Here is a 12,438-nt window from a genome sequence, read left to right on the forward strand (position 1 = left end):
GATTTCTCAGCTTATTTTCATAATTTAGAGGCTAGATCTTTGATATTTTTCAAGTCTTCTCATCCAGGAGATGTGCTGAAATCAGGTATCCCAGTTTTATAGGAGAAATGATATTCTGAAGGATATTAAAAAATAAACTTCAGAAGGAACCTCATATATGCTGATACGGGCTTGTTTCAGGTTGAATAGGCATCTCTAAGTAATATGTAGTGGAGAAAGTGAGTATATAGGAGTCATGCTTTTTAAAAAATCCTCACCCAAGGATATGTTCATTGATCGTTAGAGAGGGGAGAAAAGGGAGAGAGGGAGAGAAACATCAAACATCAGTCAGTTGCCTCCCATATGCTTCCCAACTGGGGATCAAACCCGCAACCTAGGTATGTGCCCTGACCAGGAGTCAAACCTGCAACCTTTCAGTGTATGGAGGATGCTGCAACCACCTGAGCTATACCGACCAGGACTAGGAGTCATGCTTTTAAGAAGAAAAAAATTTGCCCTAACCAGTTTGGCTCAGTGGATAGAGCGTCAGCCTGTGGACTCAAGGGTCCCAGGTTCGATTCTGGTCAAGGGCATGTACCTTGGTTGCGGTCACATCCCCAGTGGGGAGTGTGCAGGAGGCAGCTGATCGATGTTTCTCTCACATCAATGTTTCTAACTCTCTATCCCTCTCCCTTCCTCTCTGTAAAAAAAATCAATAAAATATATCTTAAAAAAAAGAAAAAAATTTTTTTTTTCTAAAACGTTTATTGTCCTTTTAAAGAAAACATTTTTTTTTTTAAAAAGAAGTAATGCTTATTTGTAGCTTGGGATTGTTAGCAGCATTTGAGGTATTTTCTCTTCATCTTTTCCTTCTAGTCTGTCTCTGCAGCAGCATGATGTAATTGTAATGAGCTTGAGTTAATGTGTTGGGCAGGGAGTGATGTGAGTCTGTATGTGTGGGACTGTTGAGTTGTGATTTACTGGGAAAAATGGGTTATGAAGTAAAGAGAATTATAATAAAGCCACCTATACAGAAAATTTATATAGATGAGAAAATTTAAATTTACAAATTAACCTAACCCCACTATCCAAGATAGTCATATTTTAACATTTTGATCTATGTTTTCTGGACCTTTTTTATGTATGTAAGTACATGTGAATTTATAGATAAGTATGTTTTCAAAATATGGTACTATATAATTTTTTTTACCTTTTCCAACAACTTACTGTGACATCCTATCTATAAGTATACAATAAAACAATGGTTATATACTATTCCATTTTATGATTTCACCATAATTTATATCACCAACCCCCTGTTGTTCATTTAGAGTCTTTCCAATTATGGTATCTTTCCAGTTATAGTTACTATATACAGTGCTATTTTAAGACTATTTGCCTAGATATTGCCAGATTGCCCTCTAAGAATGAAAGGAAGATCCTCAAGTAAAATGTATGCATATTCTTTTGTTGTTGTTTCACCAGAGGATACTTTTTCCATTGATTTCTAGAGAAAGTGGAAAGGAGGTGGGAGGGAAGGAGGGAGGGAGAGAGAGAGACATCATAGTGAGAGAGACACATCGATTGGTGGCCTCCTGCACGTACCCCTACCAGGGCTGCGGAACCTGCAATGAGGTACGTGCCCTTGACTGGGACTTGAACCTGTGACCCTTTGGTTGGAGGGTTGATGCTTTAACCACTGAGCAAAACAGCCAGGGCTACTGTTCTTTCTTAAAAGATCAGAAGCTTGCATGCAAAAGACTTTTTATACCTGAAAATTTGTTGCCAATCTGAAATCACTCCAGAGAGAAATGATTTGGGTTACAAGTTTTGTGACTACTCTTGGAATTTTTTTTTTTCCAGAACTTCTTTTTCTCTTGTTTTTTGGACATTTACTAGTACTTACAACTACAAAAAAATCATCTCACATTTCACAGTATGGTATTGGGGATCAGGCCAGATCCTGTTCATAATTTTAAACTTTAGAGTTTTCAAAAAGATACGCTTTTTCTGCTGTAAGTAAGTACAATCCTAGAAATAAGTGATAACTTTCTGTTTTTCCTCATTTAGGTTTCAACTGTCTGTGCTGTGGGGTCAGGAGTAAGAGAGGTAGATCTGATGTGTATCTGTGCTGAAGAAGCATGAGCTCCGCAGTAACTAGCAGCCAGCGGCTCTCCCCGTAACAGTTGCAGATTGTTTGCAGTGGTAGCGCATGGTCTTCTTCTGAGAAGGCTGTGGATTTCTTATTGAACATAACTTACTCGCCCTCTCCAAAAAAGATGCTCTTAACAGAGAAATATATTTCTCACAGTTTCACGGTATAATATGAATCAGTCAACTCCCTAACTTTTTGTCTCCTTCAAAATCTTCCTATAACTTCATGTCCTTTTGTTTTAGTAAATGAGTCTCTTTTTTTTTCTTTAAAAAAATATTTTTTTGGGGGAAAAATATTTTTATTGATTTTAGAGAGGAAGGGGGAGAGATAGAGATAGATAGAAACACCAGTCATGAGAGAGAATCATTGATTGGCTGCCTTCTGCACGCCCCACACGGGATCAAGCCCGCAACCTGGCCCCTGCTGAGAATCGAACTGTGACCTCCTGGTTCATAGGTTGACGCTCAACCACTGAGCCACACCGGCTGGGCAGTAAATGAGTCTCTCAGTTCTTTTTTTCTGCTGCACCTCTCCCATGACCCTTCCTATCGTGTAGATGGGGTTTCATAATTCACAATGATAATAATTGCTTATATTTATAGAGTATATATTATATGTTAAGTGCTATACATGACTTATTTTAGTTCTCATAACAGCCCTATGAGGTACGGTATTATTTCTCCCCTTTATAGATAAGGTAACCAAGGCCCAGAGAGTTTTAATGAACTTGTCCAAGGTTACCTAGTTAGTAAAGAATGGATCTCATATTCAAACGTAGCAAACCTAGGTGTTCAGATTTCAGAGCCCATAATCCTACCCACTACGCTATAATTGCTCCCTCGCTAATTTGAAAGTCTGTGTGCAAACTAACCTGACTTTAAACCAAATTAAATATTTGTTGTTGAATGAGTACTGACTGAAACAGTAGTCCTTACTGAAGGAGAGACTAGTACAGAAGGGAATGTCTCCTTCTGACTTTAACTCTCCTTAAAAAAGCAACAAAATTCTGACCTCTTGTTGCATAATATGTGGAGTTATTAATCACTCTTTCAGAAAATATTTTTTAAGTTTTAATGTGAATTCATGCCAAGGATTGGTAACTGATTCTGCAGTAAAATTCCAAGATCCCTGAAACTAAACAAACAAAAGAGTTTGCCTATCAGATGCCCTCTTTTTATCCATTGCAAATTCAGTAATCATAAGCCTAATGCTTTTAATCAGAGCAAGTCAAGGTCCCTCATGCACCAAGAGGAAAACTAGTCTGAAATAAAAGGAGCTTCCCCGCTCTGTTAAAGTTGTTGAGGTCTTACTGCAAAGACATACTTTCTGCTACTTAGTGAGGACCTTAATGTCTGTGAAGCTGCGCTTTCAAGTATCAGACTTGAAAGCAGATTTGTTCCTCTAGACACTGGCATTGTGTGGTTCAGAACAAGGATAATCTCACTAAGAGAAGTGAGACGCATTTTTGCTGGTGACATTATGACTGTTACCAGGAGAACAGTGTTGTTATTGTTAATCTACTTGAGAAGAACTGAAGGAGGAGGACTCTGCTCTTAATCCTCTATCAGGGAGTGTGAAAAATACATTTTCTTGTCCCAAGGGAAGGGGGTACCTCCAGGGAAGAAAATATATGTTCATCTTGTCCATTAGCAGTTTCGAGATGTGTTTGTTAGAGCGTTCTAGTTCTCTAGGTGCTTTCTTGTCCCTCCTAGACTCAAGATCACCAGGAAACGAAAACAAAAAGATGGTTTAGGAAAAAGAGAGTTGATTGGGGGTTAGGAATATGGATTCCAATTCTGGCCTGGTCACCAGCTTTGCTCTCTGATTTTGAGCACATCCTTATGCTCTGCTTTTGTTTATTTTTTTAAAAAATTAGACTAAAAATCATAAAGGCCCTTTCTGAATGATGTTTTTCTTAATATAAATGGTTATTGATTTGTTAGCTTGAAAGTGGACAGTAGCTTCACTAGGGGGCTGAAAAGCTAAGTTCTCAACTTATTCTATTTAAAAATCAACTTCCATTAACAGTTATAGATGTTAGCCAGACTGAACATACCCAGGCTAGAGTTAAAAAAAAATAAATCCCCCAAAATGGTTCTTCAGGTCTTTTTCATTTTCTTCTTTCTGTAGAGGAAGTAGGGCTTGAAATTACTATGATTAGCTCTATATCATCTATTGACCCACTCAAAAATAAGTTACCTGAACCATTATTATTTCTGATGAAGCCTGTTTGTCATGGCTTTATTTTTTTGCTTCCAGTAGAGCAACATTAGTTGGTTGTTTACAGTGCTTCTTGGTCCAGGGCCTGTTAATAAGGAGGAGTCTCATAGTCATGAAGGAAATAAACTATGGACATAAATTGGGAATTCTGTAAAATAAAAAAACAATTTCTGTTAGTGCTTCATCCTTGATGCTTACTTTTACTAGAGAAAACCTCTCAGAAAGAAGCCAGCTCAGATGAAGAAGCTTGATTATCTAGACTTGCTTTCTTTTCTTCTATGGTATTTTTTCACTAAACTTTTTTTTTTAAAATATATTTTATTGATTTTTTACAGAGAGGAAGGGAGAGAGATAGAGAGTTAGAAACATCGATGAGAGAGAAACATCGATCAGCTGCCTCCTGCACATCTCCTACTGGGGATGTGCCCGCAACCCAGGTACATGCCCTTGACCGGAATCGAACCCGGGACCTTTCAGTCCGCAGGCTGACGCTCTATCCACTGAGCCAAACCGGTTTTGGCTTCACTAAACTTTTAATTGTAAATTTTTTCAGACATACACACGTATAGAGAATAGTGTAATGAACCATTACCCATCAGCTAGCTTCAACAGCAACATTTTGCCAAATTTGCATCTATTATTCTCCAGTCTTCCACCTCCACCTCCTGGGATTTTTTTTAAAGCGAACTCAGTCTTCATGTGATTTCAGCCATAAATAGTTCAGAATGTACCTCTACAGATAAGGACTCTATTTTGAGGGGAGAAGGAGTTGTAATATTACCATGGTAGCAGTGTCACATCTTCAAAATTAAAAAAGGTTATTTAATTTCTCCTCTCAAGGCCTCTGTCTCAGAAATCTGAAGCTTATTTTCTAAACAGCATCCAAACAACTTTTACACATTATATTTGGTGGATACCTCTCTTAAGTTCTTAATTAAAAACAATTCCCGCATCCTGTTGTAATATTTTGAGGGCCAAACAAGATATATGTTTGTAAACTTTTAAAGTGCTATAAAAATATACATTGTTTGGTCAGTGGAGAGAAATAGCCTTTCTAAAAATGTGTCAGCATTTCATTGTAGTCTTACAGTCACCATTAAGGTGAAGTAGGATAATATGGAGATGCCCAAGTGATGGAGAAAAGGTAGAAATATTATGAGCTCCTCCAGGTCAGGAACATAACTTCCAAGAGTACCTAGCATAATTCCTGACATATAACAGGTGACCAATAAGTAGTTGTTGAATAAGTGAATGGAGAGGAGCAGAAATAATTTTGCATCGAGCTGTGCTGAGATGTATTAAAATTAAGCCAACGAGGAGAAGCTAGTGTAGAACCTTCTCAATAGCTTTTATAGCTAAGCTGTCAGCTTCTATAACCCACTGTTGGGTAATGTGCTCTCTTTCTTTCTTACAGCACATGCCACATTTCCTAGAGTAAACTAATGATAATGTAGCCATATTGATAATAGTCCTCCAGAGTTTTGACTTAGAAGGGGAGAAGCAGGTTCCAAAATTACTCAGGAAAAAGTTTTTCTTTGAAAAAAAGTTAATTTCAACATTGGAATTCTACTCTCCATTCAATTTCCCTACCCAAAAAGAGAATGATATATATGGATCATGGATAGGGATTGTAAAGTGGTGCTATAACCTTATCAGAAAGTATTTTCCACAGAGATGCTAGAAAACAAACTTTCTTTTGAATAATATTTTAGTGTTATTCATAGGGATGAATCTCAGTGGTTGGCTGGCGTTATTACCAAGCCGGTTACTGCCATGCTGAGTTGGTCTTTTACCTCTTTCTCTTTTTTCCCCCCACTTCTCTCCTCCTCCCCTTCCCTCCGTGGCTCCCCCCTGCGCCCTTCTTTCACTGCACGTAAAGAAGAGAGCTTGATTATGAGGTGAACAGGTACAGTGCTGGTGACTCTTTAGTCTCATGTACTTCCTCAGGGGACAATTTCTCATTGGCAGAGCTTTGGGCTATTTGGTCAATCCTTAGCAGATGGTACCCGGTTTCCTGAAATGTCACTCTGCTCTTCATTGGGTTTCTGAACCGCACTGGGTGTTTTATCAACACTGGCAAAATTCTCTAAGCATTTTTCTCTTCCCTCCATTCATCTTTGGTAGGTTAGAGCTCTGATCTGTGCCCAAGGGGCAAAATTTAAGGCAAGAAAGAGAATGAGTCTTGGGTCCTGATTCTTCTCCTCCCTATTATTTATTCTATTATTATTTAAACCCCAATATCTTTCTACCTGCTTCAGCTATAGTGTACTTGGGTTAATCCCAGCTTTGCAGTTGGAGATAGCTAAGTAGTTGGCACCAAAATTCCATTGAGTGAAGTTCTCCCACCCTCATTCTGCAAACTTTGCAAGAGTTAACAACCCTAGAGCTATATGTTTGTGTCATAAAACCAGGAAAGTTAGCAAAGTAGAACTTTTGGAAGTTAGAAAGTCCCAAACTTAGACCCTGCCTTGAAATCATTTATCTGCTTTCCCCCTCCATTATTTAACTTGTCCAATTACTCCGTGCATATTTTGTAGGTGAGACTGTCAAACTAGGACTAGATATTGGCTTTTCTTGGTTCTTCCAGATCCCTTCCAAACCCCTTCCTTGGGGGGAAAAGTGGGTCGGCCAGGTACCGATCAAGGAGTCCAGAATCAGTGTTTGTCTTCACAACTGAAATTATACTGATTTTCTCATTGAGAATCACTGATTCCATAGTTATGTGTGTGTACTTTCAGGAGGGTATGTTGGGGTGGGAGGGAGTTGGGAGGAGCCAAGTACTTTGAAATGCTAATTAACATTTTATGATGTTCTAGGTAATTGAACATTAAACCTTCCTGTGAACTCAACTTTGCTCTTGCGTTAGAAATCACATCTGGCAACATATTTGTTTAGCACTTCATAGTCCATAAAGTACTTTGAATATACCTTATCTAATCTTTATATAACCTAATTTAGGTTTCTTTCCTTTTAGTTAAACGTAGAGAGCAATTTGCCTGATATAACAAGGGTTTGAACCCAGGTCTTCGAATTTTTTAATAGTTGAGCATGTTTACTTGCTCTTGGCTAAAAGGTTGTAATATATAAAAGGTTTGACTATTGTTTTTTTTGGCAGACACCTTAAATTTTGTAGTAAGTCAGTAGAGTTTTAATTATAAATCTGAGTCGTCCTGGCTTTTGCTTAGGGTTCCAATCCTAATTTGCCTAATCTTTCACCCAGCTGAAGTCAGCATTATTGAAGATGTAGCATCCTACAAAACATGTAAATTATTGGGCACTGATGTTTTTTCCTCCCATTTTTGGGGTGTTATTTTATGCAGTATGTCTCCTCACAGCTAAGTGACAGTTCCCTTTCCTCCTTTTTTGGAAGAGAAATGAAAACTATGGTGCTCTTCATTTTTTGCCACTCTGACTCACCATGAGGAAGGAAATTTTGCTGCTCTGCTTATTGTACCAGAAATACTTGGTCTGTGCGACTAGGAGCTGTTCTAACCTCTCTGAGCCCAGCTATATTCTGAAATTCTCGGGGTGCTTGACCATTTGTCTTAAACAATTATAATTAGGGCTTTACCTGATTATCCTCGATGCCATGTGTCCCTGTTGCTGCCTCAACATTAATCTTTATATATGGACTGAAACTAGGGACTTCCTACTCAGGTATTATGTTATTGAAGATTCATCCCATTTGGACTCCTCTTTTTAATTTTCTTTAATATGGCTAATCTTTATTCCTTTTGAATTCTTTAGAGCTAGATTGATGTGATAATTAGTAATCTATGAAGACAAAGGCCAACCTTCTCCAATATGAAATGGGAAGGAAGGTTTGCCTTCCTGCGTGATGATGTATCTCTGATGTGATCATGGATGAAGGTTATGGGGATGGCAATCCCTGAAGAATTGACTTAATCAGAATACATTTTTCTATAGATAACTTTCTGAACATACTTATTCTTAAAATCTTTTCTAAAATTAAATGGATAAAAGTCATAAATAATAATGAGATTTAACTACAAAAATGCCTGCACTGATTAAATAGTAAGTAAAACTTTAGTAAGTAAATGCCAACAAATTCCTGTTGAGTTTACAGCAGAAATGAAGCTGTGGCTGTAGGGATGCAGAATCAGTTTCTGCTTGCACTGAATGCCTTTTCATTATTTCGATTTTGCATTTTCTCATCCTTAGCCTCTTTCTTCTTCACAGATCAGCTCTTTCTGAAGAGTTGAAATAATTAAAGAGGAGAAAATAACCTTAGATATGCTCTAAAAATTCTCACCCTTTTAGTTCTACAGGAAAAAAATATTAATCAAGCCCCAGACTTTCCAATTAGTCTTGGGTCTCTTTTGCCCTTTCTCTTTCAGCCATGGTATCAAGTGAGACCCTCTGACTCTGATGTATCAAGAACAGGTCTATTTCCCAGAGAAAATATGAACACTTGAGTAAGAAAAGGGACTAGAACAGGAATGGAATGTACTCAAGGGCTCTATGAATATTAGGGAGAACGAGGAAGGGACTTTTAAAATCTCTGTCCAAACGGTATCACAGAGCGAGAGGCCAGAGCTCATTGTTAGGTTTAATTTGACTCAGACCCTGATTGTTTCAGTGTGCAGGATAGAGATATCTGAGTGGGTGTGTGTACACACTTATAATTGTGTTTTGTTTATTTTTTTAACAGCTTCTGGAAACAAGAGAACCATGGCATCTGAGGTAAGTTTCTTATTGATACATTGGTTCTAAAACCAGAAGGATACCTGGTTCTGACATCTTTTTTTTTAATATATATTTTTATTGATTTTTTACAGAGAGGAAGGGAGAGAGATAGAAAGTTAGAAACATCAATGAGAGAGAAACATCGATTCAGCTGCTTCCTGCACACTCCCTACTGGGGATGTGCCCGCAATCAAGATACATGCCCTTGACTGGAATTGAACCTGGGACCCTTCATTGCGCAGGCCGAAGCTCTATCCACTGAGCAAAACCGGTTAGGGCTGGTTCTGACATCTTTATTTCCCCCCTGTTTAAGTCTCAGGAACTAGACAGAGTTCTTATATCTGTTTGGTGAGCTAGAAATTATGCAATTCTACTTTTGTTGCAGTTTATTTAATTTTTTATAAATTGTAAAGAGAGGAAGGGGGAGAGAGAGAAACATCAATTTGTTGTTCTACTTATTTATGCATTCATTGGTTGATTCTTTTACACACACACACACACACACACACACACACACGTATACTTGATTTCAGAGAGAAAGGGAGAGGGAGAGATAGAAATATCAATGATGAAAGAGAATCATTGATCGGTTGCCTCCTATATGCCCTCTCCTGGGGATCAAGCCTGCAACCTGGGCATGTGCTCTGTCCGGTAACCTCCTGGTGCATGGGTCGATGCTGTACCTCTGAGCCACATCAGCTGGGCAATTTAATACATTTTTAATGTACCAAAGAATAAATAATGTACCTAAGTGACCTGTAATCTTGCAAACAACTCCTATGAGGGAAGTACTGTCATTCATGTCTTACAGATGAGGAAAGTGAGGATTAGAGGTTCTGTAACTTGCCCAAAGTCACATAGTTAATAAGTGAGATTAATAAGTGTAGGATTCAGATCCAGACAATCCAACACTAAAACCTACTCTCCTTTTTTTGCTGTTACTGCCTCTGGTTGCACAGCTTCAGTGAATTTGAATATCTTCATTTAACCATACAGAAGTTAAATTTCCTACTTTTTTTTTCTGTGCAAAATGTTTTCCATTTGCTTAACTTGCTTCTCAGCCCTCTTCTTGCCTCTCTCATGGGTTGTATGACGAGGCTTCAGAATGTTGATCCTTTTGTCCTGGCAACCTGTGGGTCGTGACCCCTTTGGGGGTCGAAAGACCCTTTCACAGGGGTCGCCTAAGACCATCGGAAAACACATACATAATTACATATTGTTTTTGTGATTAATCACTATGCTTTAATTATGTTCAATTTGTAACAATGAAATTGGGGGTCACCACAACATGAGGAACTGTATTAAAGGGTTGTGGCATTAGGAAGGTTGAGAACCACTGTTCTAAGAACTGTGAGGTTATATATAGATGGTTTTCTAGCACTAAGAGCCTTAGCAAGAAGTAGAACTTGAATATCAAGTCCTAAGATCAAGACATCTTATTTTCACTAGCCTTCTTGCCTTCTGGCTTATTAACTTAATTAGCATTGACATCATGAAGAAGACCTTCCTGTCTGTTGTGCTGGCATTTTGGCTGTGGGGAATAGCCTTCTAGGCTCTGCTCTACTGGTTTTACCTCTTCCTTATTTCAGGGGCTGATATATGGGTAGAAAACAAAGGCGTATTATGTTCTCAGGAATCTCTTCAAGGCACTGAGGCCCATACACTATCTCAGAGGAGTCATCTTCTTGCCTCAGCCTTTTCATTCCTGGCCTCGCAGTACTTGCATTTGCCAGTGGCAAGATAATTTCTCATGGTAAATTCAGTTTGAGCAGTTGGTATTCAGATTAGATTGAAGGTTAGAGAGGTAGTAATTTCTGAAAGGAAGCTGGTGAAAAAAAGAGGGGAACTGTGGAACTCTACTTGTAACCTGTCCTGCTTTTTTGAACTTCTCCTGTTTCCACTTTTCTTTAATTATACTCATTTTTACTTTCTGTGTTGTCATTCTGTGGGCCAAAGGTGAAATATGCATCCTTCGGGTTTTCTTCTGTGTTTTTTCAGCCAGTTAATTCACTGGGAAGCAACACTGTAGCTGTGTGTTTGCATAGGGTGGGTCTTCTGAAGGTTTTATAAATGTTTATAACCTAAAAAGGGTATGTTGAATGTTTTGGTTTGTCGTCATGGTAGCTGTTTGGTGTATTACGTGGGAATTATATATTAATCTTGACTCTTCTTTTTCTAGGTACCTTATGCCCCTGGCATGTCCATCAAGAAAATAGGCCACAGAGGTGTTGATTCCTCAGGAGAGACGACATATAAAAAGGTGTGTCTGGGTGGAACCCTTTCATCTTTAGGAAGGGGTAGTCCTGTCCCCTTGATATTCTCCTTATTCTCTCCCACTTCTTGATATCTTAAGCCTTTGCACAATAGCTGTTATACAACTTGGACTTTAGCGTTTACTTCACAAAGGGTGAAGTGCGATATCGTTTATCTGTATATGTATGACTACATGAGAATGTTGTTCATGGACAAATCTGATGGTGGTTGCTATTTCGCTGAGCTGAAGAAACTGGGCTTCCCTGTTAGGTATAAACAATTTTCAAGCCCTGAATGTCATTCTTCCCTTGCTTCAGGGAACCATGTTTCTCTTTTTAAAAAAAATATTTTTACTGATTTCAGAGAGGAAGGGAGAGGGAGAGAGAGATAAAAGTATCACTGATGAGAGAGAATCATTGATTGGTTGCCTTCTATACACCCTACACTGAGGATGGAGCCCACAACTGAGGCATGTGCCCTGACAATGACCTCCTGGTTCATAGGTGGACACTCAACCACTGAGCCACGCCAGCTGGGCGGAGTCATGTCTCTTTAAGTCTTTTGATCTTTCCTCTGGTGCTGGATGTACATAAAATCAAGGCCATATCTCCCCCAGCCTGGTGATACAGATTGACATCGGGTCAGTGTTTGTCTTTGTTTCTTCTTAAGAGTGTGCTTTTTTAAGATTTTCTTCACCTTAATTTTTTATTTTTTTAATCCTCACCCGAGGATGTTTTTTAAAATATATTTTATTGATTTTTTTTTTTACAGAGAGGAAGGGAGAGAGATAGTTAGAAACATCGATGAGAGAGAAACAACGATCAGCTGCCTCCTGCACATCTCCTACTAGGGATGTGCCCGCAACCCAGGTACATACCCTTGACCGGAATCGAACCTGGGACCCCCTAGTCCGCAGGCCAACGCTCTATCCACTGAGCCAAACTGGTTTCGGTCCGAGGATGTTTTTATTGATTTTAGAGCGAGAAGAAGAGAGGGAGAAAGCAAGAGAACGAGGGGGGGAGAGAAACATCAGTGTGAGAGAGAAACATTGATCAGTTGGCTCCTGTATGCATGGAACCCACAACCTTTCTGTGTATGGAACCAAGCTCCAACCTACTGAGCCC

At 38.8% G+C, this 12,438-nt stretch overlaps 1 protein-coding gene across 1 annotated transcript in view; it reads left to right on the top strand.

Moving 5' to 3' along the window:
* Positions 1-12,438, top strand: part of PIP5K1A (phosphatidylinositol-4-phosphate 5-kinase, type I, alpha) — a 37,108-nt gene that overhangs the window by 7,568 nt on the left and 17,102 nt on the right. Inside the window, exons 2-4 of the mRNA XM_015558689.1 lie at positions 2,050-2,088; positions 9,027-9,058; positions 11,241-11,321. Coding sequence (XP_015414175.1) covers positions 2,050-2,088; positions 9,027-9,058; positions 11,241-11,321 — 152 coding nt within the window. The remainder of the gene's footprint in view (positions 1-2,049; positions 2,089-9,026; positions 9,059-11,240; positions 11,322-12,438) is intronic.

The sequence above is a fragment of the Myotis davidii genome, unplaced genomic scaffold (genome assembly GCF_000327345.1).
Source record: "Myotis davidii unplaced genomic scaffold, ASM32734v1 scaffold653, whole genome shotgun sequence".
Classification (NCBI taxonomy): domain Eukaryota; kingdom Metazoa; phylum Chordata; class Mammalia; order Chiroptera; family Vespertilionidae; genus Myotis; species Myotis davidii.